Source organism: Fulmarus glacialis, unplaced genomic scaffold, assembly GCF_000690835.1.
Source record: "Fulmarus glacialis isolate BGI_N327 unplaced genomic scaffold, ASM69083v1 scaffold11298, whole genome shotgun sequence".
NCBI classification, from domain to species: Eukaryota; Metazoa; Chordata; class Aves; order Procellariiformes; family Procellariidae; genus Fulmarus; species Fulmarus glacialis.
Window position 1 is genome coordinate 24,176 of NW_009229010.1, and position 24,696 is coordinate 48,871.

Consider the following 24,696-nt stretch of genomic DNA (forward strand, 5'->3'; position numbering starts at 1 on the left):
GCACATGTAGGTAACTGTGTATGTTCCAACAGCTTACTGCTCTCCTTTCTTTGACATAACATCAAAAGATGCTCCTATTTCACAATTAACAATTAAACAAGCTAGGTTTTTTGTTTTCTTTTGTTTCTGACAACATTTAATACGTTCTGCTGTAGCTATTGTTTGTGACAGGCACCAGAAGTTGACTATATCCTCAAAGGACAGGTCTCCTTCAACTACTACCCCATATACTGTATTGACAAGTTTCAGGTTTAAAACAGGCAGCTTAATAAGAAAGCATGAATATGAATAAAATATTAAATATAGAGCTATGCAATAAAGTTGGAAGTGCATAATTTTCATCAACCAAATTACTTTTTTAAAATTGAGAAGTGGTTAGACTATCAGGTAAAGGCTAAAACAGCAATATCATTTTTAGCGACCCTACACAAACACAAGTGTGGATGTATGGCCAAATCTGGGGGTTGAGGTGTTAAAGTCTAGAGACATGGTTTAATTTTAGAAACTCACAGGTGGCAAGCATTTCGCTTCCTCAAATCAGTACCTCAAAGATCCTTGTTTTCTTGTGATGGTAGCTGTGCTGGATGCAGAAAACCAGTCACAAACTTTGCCTAGATGACGATCAACACTGATATGCCAAAGCATAACCTGTGTTCTGTCTCCTCAAATCACTAAGTGTCCCCAGTAAATGGCAATTCCTTCAGAATTAATTCTAAGCAATGTCTCATAGCCCCCCAAAATACTGTATTTTAGTTTTATAACAAATATTAAATTTTTATGGCTACAAAAAAAAATGCAGCTAGTGATATGAGAGGCCTAATGAGATTATAATCATTAGACTGCCTGCTGTATTACAATCATTCCTAATCGCGTGACATGTTTCAATTGAACTATGCCACACTCCCTTCGTCTAGTCCAGAGATAAAATACGCTTTCTTCAGGAGAGTCTGAAACCCAGCAGCACAAGATTCACAAATCTTGTATTCCAAAATACGCTCAAGCAACTAAGAGGCTGCATGTCCAAGCAGAAAACTGCATCGGAGTGTTGGTAATGCACACCTATAGCATGGGAACACCTCAGCGCCTGTAAAAACAATCACATTAGGAAAACAGCACAAACTCCATCCTGTTTGGATTCTACATACATTCATGCATTCTGCATATATCGCATCCTGGAACGCAAACATACAGTCAGAGTAGTTGGATATGGGCACAAAAGCTGGCAAACATCCAACACACTGAAGTGAAAAAGAAGCTCCTGGAAATTCTCTGCCTGTACTGCAGCCCCCCTCCTTCTAGTTTTCAGTCCAGACGATGCCCTTTTCAAAGGCTGCCTGTGTCATCTTTCACGTATTCACAAAGCAGTGCTATAGCCCAACACAAGGCACATTCCCAGAAATGATCTTCTACTTCTGTTTCCCCTGCTTAGGTGAATGTTATGGTCACAACAGCAGCTTTCCGGCAGGATTCTGCCACATGACAACCTTGCATGCTTGCCTACATTCTGTGTTTGTAGCCAGAAGCCAAAGATCCCAATCCCGAGATCCCAATCCCGATGGATAAAACAATGGGCACGTGAAGCTTTAAACCTTGCAAAACAGAAAAAGCGCAACATATTTTGCAAAGCAGAGTATTGCTACATTTGCCAAATGTCTTCCCCCTAAAAATTTTTGCTGTTTTAGTTGAAGATACTTTCTACATGTCTTTCTACTCAGATGCACGTTAGCTACTGTTTTAAACATTCTTTTCAAAGGTGGAAAACTGGGTGTTTAATATTCCCTCCAAAAACCTTACAATAGCTGTAACCTTTATAATTCAACACTGTAAAAACTGACAGCATCTGACTGTTCTTCTACAGCACGACAGAGTTCAAAGAGTTGAGCACAGACAGCAGTTTTTGTTTAGCTTGCATTTTGAGGATGAGAAGATGAAAATCACCTCTGCATAACTACAAAAAAATGCAAATAGCAAAAAAGCTTGTCTATTTGCACTGTCAGAAAATAGGCCAAAACCTGAATAAATATGAAAACTCAGCTCTCCTTGTTTCTAGATACAGTCCTTCTAGCTCAAACCACAGGGATGTCAGATGCAGATGAAGACTTGCTTCCCACCTCTTTTCTATGGGCAATTGAGAATTTTAATCTGCAACTAATGAATCCTGCTACTAGTAAAAGGTTACACAAAGTGATAACAGAAAAGCAAGAAGAATTAATGAAGCATAAAACCCAATTATTTTGAATCCTCTGTCACTGCTTATAAATGCTTTATTTCTTACTACAATACACTAATCTTTTAGTGAAGCATAGCCCTACTGTAGGTGGCTGGTGGGTTGGAAAGGTTATTCAAGCGAGATTAAGTGTACTTGGTAAAAAAATGTTGAAACATTTGCCTTTCCTTTCTACCATATAAACAAAATTCCACATGGGAACAAAGTAAGCAATTCCCAGCTCTGTTCTAAACAAGCAAAGCAGGAGTGATGTGACTCTCACTCTCACTTTAATGGGACACCAATGCGTCTTCTCCCACTCCTCAGATTTACAGTGTCCAAAAACCCTGTGTTGATGGAAGCCTGAAATACAATTTCTCATTTAGGGCACCAAGCTGAATCTAAACACCACGCAAGACTTATATTGCAGTCAGGAGAACCAACGGTACCAAAGTGAGTTTGCACACTAGATAGCTTTTAATGTAAAACAAAAACTTTCACTTCTCCCGTAACTGTTTCACGGATTTTTGCATGCCTGTTTAGCTACAAGATCCAGGAACTAATCTGTATTAAAGGCTAATCTAAATGAACACGTAGAATAGCATATTAAGACCAAATCTGCACAGAATAACAGTTGATGCTGAGAAACGGACATCCACACTCCGTATGTAAAGGTGAAACGGGAGGTGTTGTGCCAGACAAACTGTAGTCTGGTCCCATGGACTGAATGTGTATTAGCTGTAGGTAGAATATTTTCCAGTTTACTTTCAAATCCAACTCTCAAACTTCATTTCATGGTGCAAAGCAAGGTACAGTAGGCAAGTGCAATCAGGAGCTTCACTTCAAAAGCACCCTCCTGATGCAAGCTAATGTAGATACAACCGCAACTACCACAATTCTTTCAAGAGGGTTAAAGCTCTCCAGATGGAAAATAAAGGCTAGAAGCCAACCAGCATTTCACATGGAAAGAGCACTTCAGCTCATTTCATTCAGCACCAAACCATCCTCTGGATTCCTACTTTTATTTTTTTGTTAAATCATCATAAAGGGCTGTGTGGGGCTTGGTTCCTGACTAACAAACTCAAGAGGGAGACGTGGGGCCCAGTATAGCCATGTTTAGTACTAGATGACAGAGGAACAAGATTAAGTACCTAAATGTTTTCACAGACAGGGTAGGTACAGGGCAGAGGGATGAAAGAATACAGGATACCTGCACATTCCCAGTAGTAAGTAAAAACGTCTATTCTGAACTGATGAAAGTAGAAGCAAAGCTGTCATGGGTCTGAGACGCCTTCAGGAGGAACACGGCCCCTAGTCATCCTTTGTACTTCTCAGGTTAAAAATGGGACTTTTGCTTTAAGTATCACAATTTATCTCACATCTGATCTTCTCATTAAAAATGGCACAGGCAAATAATGTTTTAAACATTTCCCTATGTGTGGTTATTTCCAGTTGGCAGGTATGGGTAAATGATACCATGACTTGGAGGAAACTAATTTCAAATCATGTTTAGAACAGATCTGCTAAAGTGGTTTTTCTCCATTGCAGAAAGGACGTTTTCATATGTCGCCAATATTTTCACAGTGATATTTCACCGAGCATTCTTCTTTGGTCTGTCATAAAACACATGTAAGAGACATAAATGAAGCAACGAAGGGCACAAGCCTGCAAAGACTAGTTATTTAGGCTATATTTTAAGCAAGTTTAAGACTTACTAATTACTCTGGGTGCCTTACTTGAATTACTTGCAAGGGCCTCATTTTCAAAGGGCCCGTAAAACAGACCCTTCTCAGGAATCACAAGTTTAGCCAGCCACATTTTGAAGAAAGCCAGTACAGAACTTAACTTAATACAGTATTTGCATACATATCCACCTAAAGCAGGAGACCACAAAGGAGTCAGGAACATTTTCTTCTGGGAAGCATTAGTAAAAGGGCACAGTCACGGGGACACTTTCATCCAAAAGCAAGTAAGTGTATTCTGTAGAAGCACGTATACGAGTTCCTCAGGTAAAAATCAGAGGACAGGCATGATGTACTATATAGGATAATCTTTCCTTTTTGATTTGGTAATAGAATTTTAAGTAGTGCCAGGAAACATCTTGAGCATGTCACTACCTTCCAGAGAGCCACTTCAGCTGACAGTGCTGCTGACAGGTTCTCTTCATTCAGAGAGAGAGCTGACAGCCTAACCTTACGCCTTTAGCAAAGTCTAAGTCACATCACTGTGTCATATTACAGTGTGCACCCCAGAAATAGAAGGAATGAGAAACTCCTCATTACTACACTGTCTTCAAATAAGGTTTGTGAAATGGGGGAGGGGGAAAGTTTTTGAAAGAAGAAAACATATACCTGATCCATTGCCTTTTACTAAAGCTGTTAAGTGAAACTGAGACGACCTCAAAAATAAAACACTTGCTCTTTGGTCTTGCTTCAAGTTGTTACCTGTAAGTCATCTAGTTCAGAGGTACCAAAGCATGACAAAACTATTTGTCAGATATCTTTTTGCATTTTGTTTTCCCCTTTTGAAGGAGGGGAACAAAACAAAAAAATACCTTCTCCAAAGTAACCTGACAGTGAATTTATTAAAGCTTGGGATTAGGGTATATCCTATGTGTCCACCCAGACAAGTAAAAGTTCTTTGGCTCTGCAGATTTTGCCTTCCCCTGCAGGAAGGGAACTGGCTGATGCCCATAGGACTCTTTCTAGCTATGTTTTTAGCTATGTTTTCTAGCTACAAACATAAAACATGGCCCCTTGTTGGTTAACGTCTTGTATGCACTGCCTGTTTTCACTCAGTTTATGGAATGTGTACATACGAAGTTACAACTACCTCAGAGGTCTCGGGAGCTGACAAACAAGAACAGAAACTGCAGAGGCAGGAAGCCTGTTAAAAGAGTGATTACCAGCGTGTGTGAAGTATATAAGGCACTTCTAATATAGCAAGTTCTCCAGAAGACTCTTCTCCACTGTGATCAAATATAAACATTGTTTTGGAGTACAGTTACACTTGGAGCCATTATTCTTTTCCTCAGTATCAGAGGTGGCCCCATACCTAGAGTACCAACACTTCAGAAGGACCAAGTTGGGCGGGACAAGTTGGGTGGGGCTCTTATGTATGATGTTTTTCATCCAGAAACAGAGAATCTGATCTTTCAAATCATATGTGAAACCATTCTCCCCTCAAAAACATGCATAAAAACACCAAGACAAAGAGTTTAAGTGATACTTACGCGGCATGATCCCTTGGCTCACCAGCTCCTCCCGTGTGCGTCGCTGCTGGAGCTTCAACTGCAGCACTGCACGACAGCAGAGAGAGGGAAGAGAAGGAAACCCATCAGTGCAAGAAACAACTGAAGAGACATTTTCAAACGCATCTTGTTTTCTTCTTTGGATGCCAAGGCACTAGCGAGCAGCAGAACAAAAAGACCCCCTTCCAGCCCTGCTCCCCTGCACCACTGCAATTGCAGAAGTGGCCTTCAGCAGTCAGGTTTCCGTATTCTGCTGTGGGCAACAGGGAGAGGAAGTTGCACAGGGTCTTGGCAGGGTGATAAAAATCCGCAAAGCCAGGCTTGTTTCTCAATTCTTTTCTAGAGCACTAACTTATTTCCAAACCATTAATATTAAAAAACAAACAAAGAGAAACACCGGCTGACAGTCCTGCCATAAACAGAGTGACACCCCAGCTGCTAATGACTCCTGAAAACTGTAATTACCATGTGTAGATTAAATTGATATGACAAAATTATTGGTCATTACTTTAAATTACAAGGCTGATTTCTTTACTCAACTCAGAAATTCACCTTCAGTAACATCTCATGAAAGTGAAATATCATGGATATATCTAGAAGTGTCCTTGTTCCACAGCAAAACGAATCCCTTATTGATAGAATTTTTCCTACTTATTTTAGAGTAATAGAACATATGCATTACCTGTGTGAAATGCAATTTTTTTTTTTTTCTAATGCAAATCTCTGGAATAGTCATAATTTCAACATTTAGATTATAACAGCAGTTTCCCTTTAAACTACACAATCAAAGCAATATTCTAGGGATTGTTCTTACAAACAGTCAAAGACAGCTTCCATACGAAAGGAACCTTACAAAACCAAAGAAAAAAAACACATGCGCGTGTGTACACACATATGCACATGCACGCATGCACACACACATCAGTTTAGGACAACCTGAGTGAATATCAATAGATACTGAATCCTGTCTGCAATCAAGTCCAACCTCCTAAGTATACTCAACATAAAATATTATAGAATGAATGGCATGGCATCTTCCCTGTTTTCATTTCAATTTCTCTGTCAAGCTTATGTCCGTTGTATAGCCCACATAAGAGAAGTCCACACAAACATAGTGGAACGACCAGACAGCAAAACTACTCTTCAGTCCAACTATACAACCTCATTATAACCCTTACGCTTCCTTTCTCAAGGACTTTTCTTGTCCAATACATTCATTTCATACATTATATCCAAATTTATACTGTACACTCCCTAAAGTAGGGATAAAAAATTTAAGGGGAAGATACCACTTCATCTACTTACACACATTATCACATTTTACCTGTTTCTTTCAACCTCCTATTTGCAGTTTGCATTTGACTAAGATACGTCTTCCAATACGGGTTCTGGTCTTCATATGAAGTTAACATGAGATACATCTCTTTCCTGGTTGTTTGCACAGTGGCTAATCACCCTCACTTAAATGCACACTTAAATTTTTGCTTGGATTTGTCTAGCTTCCACTTCCCTTGGCTCTTGATGTACCTTTCTTTGAAAGGTTTATAACAGTGAGAATGTATTTCCTACCTGTGGAAGTACTTCTGTACACAGTGTGCAACCAAGTTAACTTCTCTTCTGTTTCTTAAGCCAAGCTCGGATTTCTTAATATATGCACCCTGGGCAGGAAACTACTTCCTTTAGTATGGGGAAGGGAGAGAGGGAGGGAGGGTGTACAGAGCACCATGCTAATTCTGTGTGGGATCAGCCAAGAGCCAGAGCGAGGAGGAGGGAACGCAAAGGGTAAGGAACAGGCCCTTCGTTTGGCCGTGGAACTGCAAACAGAAGTGGTAGTCCCAGACTCTTCCTCCCACCCAGCATGCAATCACGCTCCTACTTCTGTGCTAGCGTGAGGGCTAATACAGTCTCACAGCTGGCCTGTTCACAGGGCTCTTCATGTGCCGGATTCGTTTTGAGGTGATCAAAAGCCGAATCAGGTGATGACACATCTACACAACCACTTGATCTAACAGCTTGCTGTGATGGGAGTCAAATCTCTCACTCCCCACATGATCTCTCGTGTTCCCCTGACTGGTGGCTGGACTCACTGACGTGACAGAGACCACAGCCCAACCAAAACGGGGAATTGTTTTCTGTCTGATTAGTGAGTTGAAGAGGACGACTGTATAGCCAGGTATTTGCTAACACTAACATAAGGTGGGAGTGAGACTTCATCCTTCCAGTAGCAGTATGCCACTAAGTGATTTCAGCCCTATTAGGCAACGGCACATTAAATCTCTCACTATGTGGCATTATTTCCACTAGTGAGCCATTTCATGGACTCATTTCCATACCCTAAATTAGCACATCTCACTAAATGTACACAGGCAAGGCACAGACCTATAGCATCAGGTCCATCTCCACAGCTTTAAGTGCAGATAATCTCATTATTACTCATGTCTTCCCACTTACACAGCTAGCAATGTATGTTAGCTCTTTTTGCCACTTTGCTATTTACTTGCTAGGACCATCTACTTTCCTTCCCATTTCCAACTATACCTACTATTTACCCTTCACACCCCAGAGTTAGGGATTTTCAGCAACAAACCCCCACACAGGTGTGGATGGCATTTTTTGCTCCGTGGTGCATAACTCTGCCCTCACCTGTATTTATGCACATTTTGCTCAACTGTCTCAGTTTGCCTAAATAATCTAAATAATTTTTTTAATGTCATTATTTATGCCTCCATTAACCTTTGTTCTGTCTACACTGTTACCATCTTGCATTTGTTTCCAGACCCCACCGGGCTGATCCCAACTAGAAATGCTTTTCTGCTTTCTTTGATTACAGTCAGTTGTCAATCCACTTAAGCAGTACTTCATTAAATTCAAAGATACTTTTTAAAACCAAAATATACCACACTACTAAGATAAAGACCTTATAAATTACACCGAGACAAAACCCCTAGCAACCCAATTTCACGTATCCAAACAACAAAACCGCATTTGAACAGACCTGTTTTCACAAATTGAAAAGCTGGACAGCGTGATTTTACTGCTATTCTTATACCACCTAAATTCTTTTATCAAATTTTCCATAGTTTTTTCCTGGAACTGATACCAGATTACCCACTCTTTACTCACTCACCCTTTTTCAGTAGTGGTGCAAAATGTTACTGGTCTTTCGCTTTTCTGAAGTCTCCCTGCTGTTCCCAGATTTATTAGAAATCAGTCTCAGCCAGACAGCTAGAGACTTCATCAAATGACTTAAAACTCTCTTCCTGACTTCAGCTTCCCTTATGAATTTTCTAAATATATCTTATTTATATATCAGTTAACATCTACTACGCTTTTTCTCTACCCATTATATGCATCTTTTATTTTTAAACACTATGTCCTCTCACAGCAAGAAACTAGCAACTGTCAAGAGGACTAAACTGGAGAATAGGAAAAAGGTCATTTTCAGGATACTTTTAATAGGCACTAAGTAATTCCTGGGATTTATGAATGTATATACATACATATTAAGCACAAGTTACAATCAGCACATAATGCACTTTTTTTCCAATACAGCTTATTTTTGTGGCGGGGAGGAGGGCAAAAAGGATGTCTTCAGTTCACTCCTGAATTCATTTTGGCTTAAGTATGTACTTGGAGTTCCCAACACCATTTCATATATTTAGGAGATCACCTGTTTACATGTGCAAGTGTGTGAATCCTATATATAGATTAACAGATGTCCCAAGAGCCAATCCAAGGCTGTTGTACCTGGAGCTCAGCCAAAGGTCTAGAATGACCAGAGAAATTCAAAGTTACTCAAAGACAGACTGGAGTGTAAGTCTTTCAATCACAAACCAACAATCTTCTGTTTCCTTTATCCCTCTGCTTAACCTTTAAATTAATTTTCAAATTAGGAATAAATCAGGTCATATAAAGGAGAGAGATCTCTGCTGACTAGATAATAAGCTCCATACTGGTACCCTTCTACCCATCTCTTTCATTCAACTTGTGTCACAGTCTGTGCAACATTTTGAGGGGTTTGTATGCTTGTCTGATTTTCCCACCCACAAATGGGCATAATTTATTTATTTCACAAGTATGAAAAATTCTGAAATATAGTTAAAGTTTGAACAAGGTCTTTATATGTCTAATGAACTGTTCCAAGAATTAGTAAAACATTCCAGAGAAATCTGGGAGCTGGTGTAGAGGACTGCTGCCAGCAGTTTAAGAGGAGGGGTAGAGAAGAATTGGGGGGGGTGTACTAAGAGACAAATAATACTGATACAGCTACTATCAACGGAGTTACACTGTTAGTGAAATACAGCCAGTCATGATTATTTTTGTTCATCTTACCACAGAACTGCCTTTACAGGGAACCTACAGGCATATTCCAAGACCAGAGCTTACTCCTGCCTCCTCATGGCTGGTGGCAGCTCAGAGCAGTATATGCTTAATATGCAGAGGCTGCACCCATACGGACACTTTCAGGACACTTTCAACTCTAGTCGTAGTACAATGCTACTGCATTAGTAGTAAGCAGTAGCAAGAACAAATATTTATGATGAGCTAAGGTGTTTTTTGCAGCTCATCATCTAAATCTGCAACAGCGTGCCTGCCCTTATACATACCTGAAAGCCCTTCTATTTCTAAACCATACTTCATGTTTAATAGTTTGACTAGAACTACCACAGAAACTAGACTGCAGCCTCTGCATCTCAGCATCTCAAAAAAAAAAAAATCTCCAAGACTATGTCACATATCAGGACATGTTTACGACGTAAATTAAAAAAATATTCTGCATTTCCTGTTTTTTGAGAACTAGTGAAGAGAAGCACGCAGCTCTGAACTGCAGCTTGCGGTAAGGCCCTGTGCAGGTTATGTTGAATACTGCCAAAGGGACTCTGTGTTCACGTTTCTACAAAACCTTTTATTCTAAGGAATCCCAAGTGATACTCAAGGTCACCCAACCAAGGTAATGATTAAGCACAGCCATATAGTGGATTACAATAGAAAACACAAGCAGCAGCACAGAACAGAAAGGGAGGAAGGCTGCTATAGCGAAACGAAACCCTGTAGAGGGGCTGAGGGAGGCAGAACTCCCTGGAATTCAGGCTAGGATACCTGTGCAAAAAGGAAGAGTGCAAGACATATTAACTAGATAGGCTGTATGCTTACAGACATGATTTATTGATTTTGTAAATTCAGTGAAAGCAATTTGCCTGATGGAAAAATTCATCCTTGCAACCCAATCAATAAGCCACGTGATTAGAAAGAGAAACTACTGAAGAACAAGTGAAATTAGCCTAACTTCATTATCTAAGCCGAGGAAAGTGCAAGCGTAAGTAAAAGCAGTAAAGAGCAAACTATGCACTTTAATGCTCATAAGGGTTCATGGTCATTTATTTGTATGCTGTTCAGCACCTCTGCACACCCCATTTGAAAGCCTTGTGCTACAGCACCCACTTAACTCGCAAGAAAGCATTAATACAGCACAAGCTGGGATGGAAACGGGCCAGTTAGTTCATAAACATCTCTACCTTTCAGTAGGAACGAAGATTTTTTAGGAGAATTTTCACTGACCTAGTACTGAGTAGGTCTGACTAGGTTTACTTTGTGAGGGTCAAAGACCACAGCCTAAGGAAACGTGGCACTAGGCCACCATTTGCAGCCCACACATATTTTTCAATTTTTCAGTACAATGTGTATACCACCGTTAGATTAAACCAACAGCCTATATACAACCAAATTAATTATAATTTAGGACGAGAGGAAATGGCCTCAAGTTACACCAGGGGAGGTTTAGACTGGACATTAGGAAAAATTTCTTTACTGAAAGAGTGGTTAGGCCTTGGAACAGGCTGCCCAGGGAAGTGGTTGACTCACCATCCCTGGAAGTATTTAAAAGACGTGTAGATGAGGAGCTTAGGGACATGGTTTAGTGGGCATGGTGGTGTTGGGTTGACGGTTGGACTTGATGATCTTAGAGGTCTTTTCCAGCCTTAATGATTCTATGATTCTATGATTCTATAATATGCAACGATAAAAGATGACTTTGACGACACGGGATATTTGCTGAACAAAATCATCACAGCTGTTTGTGCAGAACTGGGGCCTCTAACTTAAACATCACAGTGCCATGTAACTACTGCTTTGAAGCGTGAAGCCACCTTTCCACTTACTACTCAGCCAGCAGCAGCCATTCTAATTACACTGAGAAGAGAATTTTTTTCCTAGTTTCTGATTAAATAGTCACATTTGACCAGCAGCCAATGCCAAATTCAGCTTTGGAATATGCAGCACATCAGCCGTTGTTTTCAGTGGAGGTTATATCCTACATTTATGACTGAATTCAGTCCCCTGGAGATGTGGTGAGAAAACCTTTCCCTCACACCGAAAATGGTCTCTGAGCATTTTTCAGCAGTGCCTGCTTACAAAACAAATGTTGACTCGGATTAGCCCTTTCATGCTTCGACAGGAAGCCAGATTAGATTCTGGTTCATACACCAGCAAGAGCAGCATCTGCTAAGCTCCAGTTGCAACACTTTTCTGTACAGAAGCAGCAAAGGATGGTTCGTATTACCAAATTTTTTGTAGTGTCCTCAAGAACCTATAAGAAAAATTCAGCTGTGATAGTTTATGATCAATGAGTAGGTATACAATGGTCAAAATTAATTTTGAAAATAACTCAAATTGCTGAGGTAGATTACCTTTTTTTTCCCAGAGCTGTGTTTTTCTGGTGCTGTTGACAACACCCCACCCCCCCTCAATCACATCGAATGTGCTAGCATGGGGGTTACCAACAAAGAAAAGCCAACTTTTTGGGCCTTTTTTAAAGGCAATTTTCTGAGCCTAACAGCATTTTAATCCACTAACTGCTGATGGGGAATACACACTGGCTTTGCATTTAAGCAGACTGTGCAGTTAACAGAGAAGCATTTAAGTGAAGCAGACTGTAAATGACACCCAAACTGCAGGGATTATATGACAGTTTGCTACCCTGGGAAAGGGATGCCAAAAATTCACCCCTCTGTGGGGTGAAGGAGAAGCAGCAGGTACACTGTTGATCCGCACGATTTGCAAGCATTCATTGTTGTTGGAAGTAGCAGCCATACAGTTCTATTCATCTCAATGCATTTTAAAGAATAGCTTGGAGCAAGCCTGGGCAAAGGGACAGTTAAGCAGAAGTTTATTTCTTTACTGTTTGAGACTATCTCACATTCCACTACCTCTTTTCTCTACTGCAGCAACAACGGCTGCTATTAAAATGCAGGCAGTTTCCTCATCTCTTCCTTAGCAACCATACTACAGAGAAAATGGAGTTTGGGAGAGTAAAGAATAGAAAGAGAATTTCTTTTGGTCTCTTAAACTGTTACAAGAACCTTTCACACTAGAGGCAAAAGCCACTTATTTATATTCATGCTGTGGTCTTCTCCTTGTGAGAAGTAGGATTGGGATCACTCTCCCTACACCCAAAGAGGAGGTGTGTGAAGCAGATCCTGAACAGGAAACAAAACCAGGATCAGGAGCGGTTCCCTACTGCAGGTGACATGAATGATGGAAGTGGATTTCTTAGCAGCAATGCAGAAATCAGCATTTTCTGCCGCAATATGCTGAGATGGGCAAGTGTCTCATATCAGTCTGGAGAACACTGATAAACTCCTTACCCAGCTGTGCTTGTCCAACAGAGATGATTGCAGGCATAAAGCCAAACAGGAGGTTCAACCAAGAAAGCCATACAGCTGCATCAAAGGCAGATCTAGTAGAGAGGACTTGAAACTTTTTTCACGACCACCTTTTCTTTCTTAACCTCTTAGTAAGCTTTTGAGAGCATTACAAATTTGTACAGGTGAGAACAGGAGTACAAATCTGCCCACGTAGACCTAAAACCTCTATCAAGAGATTCTTAAAAACAGAACAGATCCTTCACCTCCAAAGCAACAACTTTCAAAATATTTCACAGGAGATGTGTTAGTAATAATCCAAGGATGTAATGTGGGTCACATAACACTAGGGTTGTTTTTTTCCATCCAGCACTTCCAAAAGCCTTCAGGCTCTCAAATGCCCAGAAGCTTTTAAAAGCAGCTGAAAAGTACAGAAAAAGGAGCAACTGGTCATTTAAGAACACAAAAAGAGGAGGAAGAGAGAAAATTAAGTGACTCTTACCCTCAGGACAAGAAGGGCTTGTTTCTTGATAAAATCAGACTCTTCAAAGCTTCTACAGCTCAAAATGTTCTTGGGTCATATAAAATCATTGACATGACATGCAGCTTACACATGCCTGCTAACTAGTTTTGGCTACTAGAAACAAAAAAACAGGTACAGGGCAATAGTCCCTTTTTGTTGGGAGGCTGCTGTTGGAAGAGAAATATGAAATAGGAATAATTTTTTTAAATGTTTTCAAAGGATGATGAAATATTTGCATGTATGATCTTTTAATGAGTCAATGTTATGAGGCATTAAATAGGTCTCTTAGTGGAGACAGACAAATATGGATTCTTTGATATGGTTAATTTAGCAGAATCAAATATCCCAACCTACAGAAGAAACTGGTCCCCGAAGAATATGGAATCAGAAGCAAATACACAATCAAAAGCAAAAGGATCTATTTCCATCCTCACATATTACCACAAGGTAGCTGGCTCATGCTGTGAGCACAGAACAAGAAGCTACCTCAGCAGGTCATCTTTGAGGCTTCATATCAAATTTGATACAATGTAGAAATCAAAGTAATGTTAATTAAAATCTGTATTTAGAAGATAAAGCCACCATTTACAGCAATTTTAGTTTTGTTAGGACATAGCATTACAAAACAAACAAAAGCAGTAGCATGGTCCAAGTATCATGACATAATACGATCTAACCTCCAGACAGGACAGGATAGTTACTCCCGTCGATGGTGCTCAAAGGCTCAAGTCAGCATTGGCGTTCTAGGGTGATAAAACGTGCAGATACAAAAGGAAGAACCAGTTCATAGTCTTAGAAGTTTACAATCTCAGTCCTCAATATTGCACACAATTGAACGTGTTTATTTCGTGGGTGCTACTCATGTATATGACTCTAAATATATGCAAACTTGATTATTACTATGAAAGTTATGCTGAATTTTGTAGGGTTCTTTTTATGTTTATTTAAAATAAAGACTAGCAGTTGCTGTGCATTTTACAGCTTTTGCCTTTACATTCTGTCTTCTTTAATACTAAAATTTTAAAATCAGATAAATGTATTACCATTAGTACATAAGTCTTTCTACTGAATACATAGAAGCCCACTCTTATCATAAAATCTTGGTACACCTAATAGTCCATTTCAGCACTCACTGAAACTGTTGAAATAGAATAGGACTTTAAGAAATTAACCTGAAATACATGTAACCTGGTATATTTAGCAAGATATGCAACATGTAAAAATGTGTGACAAGCTTGTCAACAGGAAAAGTTTGATTTGATTTCTGTGCAGGGTACAGATTCTTATAAAATCATTTCGTCCCAGTAATACTGGTTAGGTGAAAATTAAGCATGTGAATAACTAGGCACATACCCATATTTATGGAATCTGGCTACCATGCATGATTCAACAAGACGACCTGTAACAAAATACCTAGGTGGAAAAGTCTACCTAAAATTGACACACCAGTATCATAAGACAGTAAATATTATCTGTAATCGGTGCTTGTTGATGCCATCTACATATCCATTGTTACTATCTATAGCTGGAAGAGAAGCCTTGAGGGGGAAAAAACAGAGAGAATTTCCCAACTCCCCGTGTAAACTTGAGTCACAGTCTATACTGATTTATATGTTTCCATGAAACAATGAACAAGGAGGAACTAACATTGCCCTTAACCACCTTGCAAAGAAGACCCTAGAAAGAAATTCTCCCAGATAATTTAATATGACATGGCAGATGGGAACAAATGAAGGAAAAAGAAGGAATGGGTAGATACATCCTGACAATCAGATCTACAGCTGTCTACTAACGTGACAGTACAAAAGGCAAGATACACAAGGGAAAAACAACTTTGAACCCATTTTCTTTTTTTTTTTTGTAAAGATAGAGGTATCTCTGCCTATAAGAAGAAAGAGCTCCAACCTTTTTATTTTCCTTAAAGATGAGACATGAGAGTTGTTTACATTTTTTCTGAAAAATTATACAGAAGAAAAAAGAAAAAACATGTTTGGAGATACCTCAGAATCTGAACAATTTTTCATTTTATTTAAAACTCTGGGTTCAAGGGATAATATATTTTTGTGTGTTTCTACTGAGCAGAAAAAAATCAAGTCTCAAGACAGTGCCAAGACACATCCATAAAACACATGATTGATTAGACATGTTTATAATACTAAAATTGATGAGGAAATCCTTCCATGCCTCGTTCAGCAACAAGAGACATGGTCTAGTATTTTTCCTTCATAGCTCACCTCCCACACTGCAATTTCTGCTACAGCACAGTGCTCCAGTGTACTAACAGCCTCTCAGATCAAGGCCAAAAACTTCCTTAAACATTTCTCAGAGACTGTGGTGTTGGCCCAATGATTCAGCCTGCCTTCTGCCACAGGGCACCCTCTACAGATAGAAGTTAAAAGCTCCCTTCACAGAAATCATCTAATGGTCAAGACACCACAGAACTTCTGTGGCAACAGCTGGGACACCTCGGCATATGAGCTGTGTTTTTGGGTTTTCCACTTAAACGTGGAATAATTCTGTATTTCCAAGACATTTCAGATTCTTAACCACCTAAAGATGTTTGGTTTACTGAAACCAAATGCAAATGAGAGCAAATGTGTTCTTCCACAAGGGGTAGAAAAAAGGACTTAGAAGTATGCAAATTTAAATACCAAACCAGCAGTTTTTTAGAAGTAATTAACCGGTTATATAGGGAACTCGGAAAGCTGGCCCTTATAATTTTAATTTAGCTAGCTTAAGCATCTCCCAGCTTCAGTTGGTTGATGATTGTGCTGACAGTTATTTCACTGGACATGGAACAAAACTGGTTTTGTCCAACATTCATATTATATGCAAAATAAAGACTCAGAGCATTCCCTATCTGGTTAGTATTCCTGCCACCAGCTTTTGTCCAAGCCCCAGCATCCTCTCTTAGCAAGAATTTCAGGTGGATGCTACAAGGAATTACCATATTTCTTCAATTCATGGTAGTAAAAAACATCTTTGCTGTTTTCTCAAAGACTGCAAAGAACACATGCCACAATCATGGCATCTGAGGTTCAAATAAAGATCCTGGCTTTGTACTGAAACAATCTGACACCTTCTTTACAGTTTAAGTACAAATTCTATTTCTACTTGTAAAAAAGTTACAAGATTCAGCTATGGCCATCATACTCCTCTACATGAGAAATCAGTTCCTTCACAGCAGCCCAGTATGGAAGCTGATCCCCAGAATTTGCATTACGCATAAAAAGCACACCAAATTCCCTCAAACTCTTTAAACTGTGATCATACAATATCTATCTACTACTTTTTACTGCCTTTCTCTTTGGATATTTACTTTCTTTCAAAACTCTGGACTACAGATCTCCAGGACCGACTTTAGAAAGTTTTTCCAAGAGGAAAGATCCACAGCATTGAAAACAAATCTGGCTATGAGGCTTAATGTGGCTCTTAAGTGCTATCATAGTATAAATATCTAAATAATATAATTCTGTGTAACAGGTCAATCAGCAAACTAAAAAAACCCAGCAGTCCAGAATGGCCTGCATGACCACTGACTTCAGACTGGTGGACAAATTCTGCAGATGTTTAAAATGTTACTGCTGGCTCAGTCCTCTACTGAAGGGCACAGAGGAGACTGCCAGCAGCAGCAGGTACTCCCACACGCGTTACACACAGTGGAAGATTCTCTCCAACTGCTAATAGCAGTGGGCTTTCACTAATACACTGAACAAAAGCAAGCGAAGGGCAGACACGTTTCCTTTCTGTTGCTCCCACCAGCAAAGAGGCAGGGGAGATAGCTACATGGTGACAGTGTTTGCAACCGCTGTAGTTAGATTCACGGTCACATGTCAGTCCTGAAGACACAATCCCCGTTCTAAACTGCCTGAAGTCAATGTGACAGCTATTATTAGCAGCAGTAAAACAGTCTCTCAGTGAGGCACAAATATACTACTAGTTTAGCATCTACTTCTAAAATGTTGTCTTTCACTTCTGAAAAGGGAGAATTTGACATCAGAACATGGAAAAGGGTGTGAGTTGCAAGCAGGCTTAGAAGGACCTTCACACATAAGTATAATACAGAAAGAGGCATGAAAGCTTAGGAAAGTGAAAGTGAAGAAAAAGAGCATCAAAAGAGCATCACAAAGAGCATTCACCAAAATAAGAAAGAAAACCCCACAACTATTTGCAGGGACAGGTTACATGCTGGCTTGTAATACTGACCAAACTATGCAAAGGGAGCTTGTACATCCTTGGCTTCCAGCACTGCTGTAAAATTTGCAGAGAGGAGTAACCAAGCTACTGTCACATTCAATTCCTACAAAAAACACAGCTATAGTCTCCATGCATTTAATACTAGAGAAGCAAGTAGGAGCATCAAGCTAGGGAAACTCCACGCAGAGAAAGTCAAAAGTGGATTTCTTCCTTCTGTCACCCGGAGGGCATCACTCAGTTCCCCCCCAAACAATCCAGCTGGGCAGCACAATGTTTGTGCCCTGACACGTGTTTTGGTGAGGAAGGTTACCAAAAAGATGTTAAATTTGTCAACTGCTACAATGCAGCAGAGATGTTACAGGAAATATCCTCAGAATTGGGAGAGGCCCTCAGACTCCAGTCAGTGCTTCGGCTCCATGAGCTGCCTTTGGGGATGGAGACCACAAAATAAGGTCTTTATAAGCCTGGCTGCAACAGATGATCCCTGTCCCTACCATGGAGAAAAATCCATTATGGACGCTTCTACTGAAAAATTTCAAATAGCTTTTTTTTTTTTTTTTTTTTTTTTTTTAACGTTCTTTACAGCTGCTTACTTCTGAAAGGCTGTATTAAAATGAGATTGTCTAGAAAGCCTGGATTTCACCAGTTTTCACTGACAATTTTTGAAAGAATCCATGTCTCAAAGCAATATATCCTCTTCCTTATTATTGACCTTCTTACACATTTCTTGTTAGCTTCATCAGGCTTAAGTTTAACTTTAGGTGGCAGAACTGCAGACTAGAAAGTTCAAATCTCTGGTTTTTTGGGAGAATGCTTACTATATTATATACACAATAAACTCTGACAGTAGGTCACCTGCACAGTTCTTCTACCCATCTTCTACCCATCTACCCAAAAATCCTGAATACAGTGATAGGCAAAAAAACATTCTGTAGCTCTTATTAGTAAACACCATATTGCAATATACTTCAGCTACTGCAGGTCTGCTCTTAGTTTGGAGAGGTATCAGGTTAGTAAATTTTACATAGCACCAGGGAAAAACATTGTATCTACTTCCACTAACCCAAGTAAAAGAAAGAAAACCATTCGGCAGATTATGCATCTGCTTACAGGCCTCCTGCAAGAAAAAGGAACACAATTTGCCCCATAGGCTCACTGCATGTTTTCGTTTGATAAACCTAAGCTATGTCAGGAGCCATATCTCTATTTTCTACCATAGGCTGCAGAGGTTCTTGCCAAGAAATGTGCTGCTTTAACATTTTGGATCAAAATTTATTGATGCAGCAGGTGACAAGATCAGTAATTCAATGCTCAGAAAAGACTGGATAGATGGGAATTGTGGCACGAAAGGAAAGATCTAAGCAGGCACTTATTTGCAGTATAAATATTCGTTAAGTTGTTGATCAATGACGTGCAGGTGTGACAGAATGCTGAAAAATCTGAGGTGACTAGTGACAGATCTTACAGATGATAAAAGTACCGGATAAGATTTACACAGGCAGCCTGATGTGGATCCAAAAACACGAGCAGAAACCACAACTGTCACTGACCCTTATCTTCTTTGGGCAGGAGAGTCACCGTGACATCTGTCTGGCAAGGACTCTGAGCAAGCATGTTAACTGCAGAAGTTGTTTCTGGATGCAAAACAGGCAATCTGAGCTTATGTACCATAGTTCTGTTTTCAAAAAAGCATCTGCTTTTCAACAGCTCCCAGGAAGTCTAAGCATCAGTCATTTGCTGTTTAAAAGTATAAATACAGATATTTTCTTCAAAAAATAAACAACACATAATTATCAAATAATGAATAATTTGAAAGCCACACAAGTTTTTTCAAGCTTTATTAACACATTTCACAGTTGCTGGGATTATCAATACCCCAGCACCACTGCCATTGGACATGAAGCTCAATTTAACTGTGAAGAAAATGCAGCTGATAGGGGCAGGAAAGTACTTACTGCAAATTTTACTTGGTATCATTACTAGTTCAAAGCATCGTCTGCATAAATGCTACTGACAGCTGCACTCATTGCACCACACCCAGTTTCTATTCTTTTTGTTTTCTGCATGTCTTGAGTCCTTACATCCCCTTGCTCTTGCAGGTCCGAGTCTACAACTCTTTCCTTTTAGTATTACTTTGTGCTAAAGAAAGTATTATAGTAGCCGATTTTCGACAAATGAAGTAGATCACAGTGTGGTAAACAAGCTAGCCTCTGGTCCTCTCCTCCTCCTCCTCCCATTCCCAGCATGAAAATAGCTAGGGCTAAAGCAACAGCTGGGGATCATTACACTGACAGGAATAGTTCAGTAAACTCCAAGAGGGGAAAACATGTCATATCCAAAAAAACCAAAAACACATTAGGGCAGCAGGACTGAAAAAATATGTGAATTCAACTCCAGGGATAATGCTATGACTCTCCTTCCACTGACAACCACTGACTTAAAAAAACCCTGGTCGTTCAGTGTTAACCCTTTCCCTAAGCTTCCCACTCATGTTCTAAAGTTAACAAATACCCTGAAACACCTCTAAGTCTTCACAGTCAAACGAGGCACACTGGGAATTAAGCAAAAATAAATTTAAATTGCCATCTTACTGCCAACTTTAAGCCATTTATATATCATTAATATATCATTACCTTACCTTCACTGCATCTCTTATCTTTTAAGCATAATCACAGTCACCGTGCTACACATTTGCAAAGAGTGGTTGCAGCACGAGACTATAGGGAATCTAACTACATACATTTGGTGTGCCTCTGGATTTGCCATAAGCAATGACAGCAGGTTAGTTCCCCATACGTTCAACACATTTTCTATGTTTTTCTGTGTCAAAGCACTATTTGTATAAATAATTCTAAATTGTGGGACGTATCTGGCCATAATTCAGAGATGCACCCGTTGGATTTTGTGAATGGTTTCTGATGTTCCTTACCCATGCATTTGCATGAGGCATCACTTTGACATCTCCCACAGCATCTTCAGGTCCACTCTGAACTAGGAAGATGTAGATCAACCTTTACAGAAAAATGTCACCCTGCATTCCTGTGAGATGCCTCAGACCACAAGGGCTGCCCACTTGCTGGGGATCTCCTTGGTGTTGAGAGCGTCCAAGTCTACACGTGCAGGTTCTTCTGCCCTCTACTGGATGAGGTACTGCCACCGACCAGCTTTACCTTCAGGAGCCCAGAGGCGTTATGACAATAAGGTCTAGATCACTCGTGAAGAAAGCCATATGTTAACAAGCACTTGCATGACTCTTGATCTCTTCAAAGTACTGAACAGATATTAATAGTTTAATCAAAGGCTAAGCTAACTCAAATTACCTCACATTTGCTGTGGACCAAGAATGTGCACACAGTTACCGCAGATCAGATGGCATGCAGAAACTTGTTCGTGTGTCTGGGCCCTGAGACACAAATCTTGGAAAAAGACAGGTGAGTTTCACTGTCAGCCCCCAAGTCACATTGAACATTTTTGAAGGGAGGACTTGCCAAAAAAAGTGCTTAGTTTAAGAGCAACGAATGAAAGACGTTGCACAGAGGTGGAAAAGTTAGAATTTACTTTTGGAAGTACTTAATTCTAAGCTAGACTCACATGAATGCTAATCGGTTTTTGAGTAGCTTTCTGAAATTTTCTAAAGCTGGCAGTTCCCTCTTCATATCTTTCATGAGGGGCTACCATACTGTTGTGTTAACTGGTTGAGGAACTGCAACTGGGCTTTGGTATTTGAAAACTAAATCATTCCAAGGCATTCTTGAATAGAAAACATGTTTACAGATTCCTGAATTCTAGGAATTTTACCAATAACTGCCCCAAATAACTACTTTGAAAAATACAAGCATATGTTCTCTGACTTCCCCATGTCAAATCCATTTCTGTGTGGAAAGGATCAGCAGTTCCCAAACTTCAATGTCAAGTCCCAATTCAAAAAAATACATAAATCAGATTTAGGAGACCATCTGTTTTCCAGCGGCAAGGAAACAAGATGAAGTCTATTCCAGATAGCCGCTTCTCATGAGATTCATTAAGAGAATATGTATGAGCACTGTCAGCATAATATAGACACCCCTTATTTGCCCGGCTTTATAAAGAGGAGAAAGCAGACTGGCATCCATTTACCTGTGTGTGGTAAAGAGTGAGGAAGAGAAGTGCATGAATAGGGCGATAACAAAACTAAGCTGTCCCATTTTTAGGGGGATCAAAGCTAAGGTACAACAGTCGTTAAGAGTTTCAGCTCAATGCTAATTCCAGAGCTTCCACAAGGGTTTACACCTGAGTGTATCTGCTTCTCCACTGCCTGTAAGATTTGGCTCTGCAAAATACAGTGCATGCTACAGCATAAATAAAACAGGCATCCCGAGACTGCAGGAGACTTGAATGGAGCAGCAGCAAAGCTAAAGGGTTATTCTTTTCTCTTCTGACATGAAAGAAGCTGGCAGCATCTATTTCTCTTCCCTACCCTTCCTGTTTGGTAGCTGGTAGAAAGTAGCTTTCCCCATCACATACGATATTAGAGTATCATGAATTAGACATGGGGTAGGCTGATGATATTGCTAGACTTTGCAGAGTCAACACAGCTTTTTCAATAATCAGAATTATACAAGAATTCAATGACCTTAATTCACTTCAACTTGAGACAGCAGCAAACATTTTTATATTGATTAAAGTACTACAGAATTGCATTTTCCTCATTCTACCTGTTATCCCACTGTAGAGCTTGTGATATTTAGTGACTGAATGAAGGATGTATCCTGGCACATCCAAAGGCACAGTGCTCACCTTCTGTGAAAATCAATGCCTTGCAAATACAGACAGCTGCAAGTTCTGGCTTTTTTTATTTTGGTTTGTTTTCCTCCGAAGATTGATGTGTTGCACTACTTTGCCTCCAGAGCAGAAAAAGTAATCTGGGAATACTGCCTATACTAACAGATTTATGACTCCCAAAGTTGATTTTGAGGACTGTGACTTCAGTTTTCTTTTCCTTTTCCATATTTGTTTGATAAAGGGTATTCCAACGAAAACAAGCAACAAAAATAGTAATATTTTAAAAATCTAATAAAAAGCTAACTCTTTATATCTGTTAAAGGGGCTTGGTAAGGGCAGTGACAATAGGGGGTAGAAACTTAGCAGTTTTGTTTGGCAGACTCAGCAGGTCTAGAGCTGCGTATGAGAGAAAAATCCTCTAAATGCAACTGCCAAAATAGTCTTCCACGCACTGGCCATCTTTCCACAACAAACATGGCCTTATTCTATCTGGCTTTTTGTCCTCAATTCCTACTACCCTTTACTTTACTTTTCTGTCCAAAATGTCACTGAAAGTCATTTTCTGCTCCTCTCAGATCATATTACTTGCTCTCAAAATCAGTCATCACCTTATTTCTGAGGCCACTGTGCTCAAGATCTTTGTTCACTCCTGCAAGTTCCTATTAAAATTTCTCCTGTAGCTAGATGGATCCAGCATCTCTGATAAAACATAAATCTTGTAATGTTTGCCATTGGCATTTTGTTATGTTCTGCCATTCTTCCCTGTAATCTTTTCCCAGTTCCTGTTTGTTGCTACTTATTATGCTGCGCACTATGAATGGATCACTGTCTGTTTTCATCTTCTCAATCTTTTCTCAATCCCTCCAGAACTACTTCTTTCCTCGTAGATATGACTCCCTGAAATTTGACCTCTATCTGTCTACATAATCTTTAAGAATTGTCAAACCCCCATAAAAAATCAGATACATTTGCAGGATACTGTTATCTAAAACAGAATCACATTTAGATACACAGACCCCACTCCTTCCATACTCTCCAAAGAGCAACATACTGAAACTTAAAACATGATACTCTATCTCCTTCAAAGCAGAGTTGCCACTCCAGAACAAGCCTTTACACCTTTAATAACAGAACCTTAAAACATTGCTCACAAGAGCCCAATAGACATAGAGGAGAGGAAGAAATTTAAACTCTGAAATTAAAACTTCCAAACGCAAGTGAAATTGTCCCAAGGTCCAGGCACTGTACACACAGAGCTCCAACCTCGTCCTGTGACATGCTTATGAGCGCCTCAGGGACAACAGGTCACAAGAGCCAGTGGGAAACCCAAAATCTGGACTACTGCCCAGAAAAGAAAAAGCAGGCAGATTCAATATGCATGATTAAAAAAAAAAAAAAAAAACAAAAAAAAAAAAAAACCAACTCACAAACCAATTACACAGTGCCTACAACAAAGAAAGCAGAGCCTGCTAACCTTCTCGTAAGCTGTGGTATGAATCCTGATATGTGCTTGAACAGCTCTTCCCTTGCTTTGACACAGTCTCTGCAAGCGGCACAATCCCAACATAGGCAGGCTGGAGTGTCTTGGCTTTATCCAACATATTAGAGGAAATCCCTGGACCTGAAGGCAGATCTGTAACACAGGAGGCGTCCCAGGCTATTGGAAAGGGTGCTTAATCCTCACAAGAGACCCAACCGCAATCCCTCTCTACCAGGTTTCGGTCACTGCACCAAGCGGGAGAGTGGAAAAAAAAAATCAGTTTACTGCTAGAATCCAAGGCTGTACTTGCATAGGAACAGAGAGGTACTCAAGGCACAGACAAATCCTGACAGCCAACATCTAAAGATTAAAATCAGCAAGGCTCTTGGCAAAACTTTTCGTCCTACTATCTCAAAGCTCAGACAGAAACTTCACTGTTTCAGCAGGCGGCTATAAGCATTCAGGATCCCAGTATGCAGAGCAGTGCTTATCAACAGATGCGTGGACTTCTTCGTGGGGCCACTTGCAGTAACAGCCAACCTCATTCACCCAAAATAGTGAACAGTTGGTTTCTCTACTCACACTACAGACACCTGCCAGACAGGCAATACCATGTGATTGAGCACTACCCTCTCTTTC

General features: G+C 39.9%; 1 protein-coding gene across 1 annotated transcript in view; it reads right to left on the bottom strand.

The window, feature by feature from the left end:
• The window catches only part of LOC104081088 (MKL/myocardin-like protein 1), a 45,909-nt gene extending 21,731 nt beyond the window's left edge, over window positions 1–24,178 (bottom strand). Inside the window, 2 exon segments of the mRNA XM_009583696.1 lie at window positions 5,439–5,504; window positions 24,052–24,178. Of these exon segments, the coding sequence (XP_009581991.1) occupies window positions 5,439–5,504; window positions 24,052–24,178 (193 nt within the window).
• Window positions 24,179–24,696: the final 518 nt, after the last annotated feature.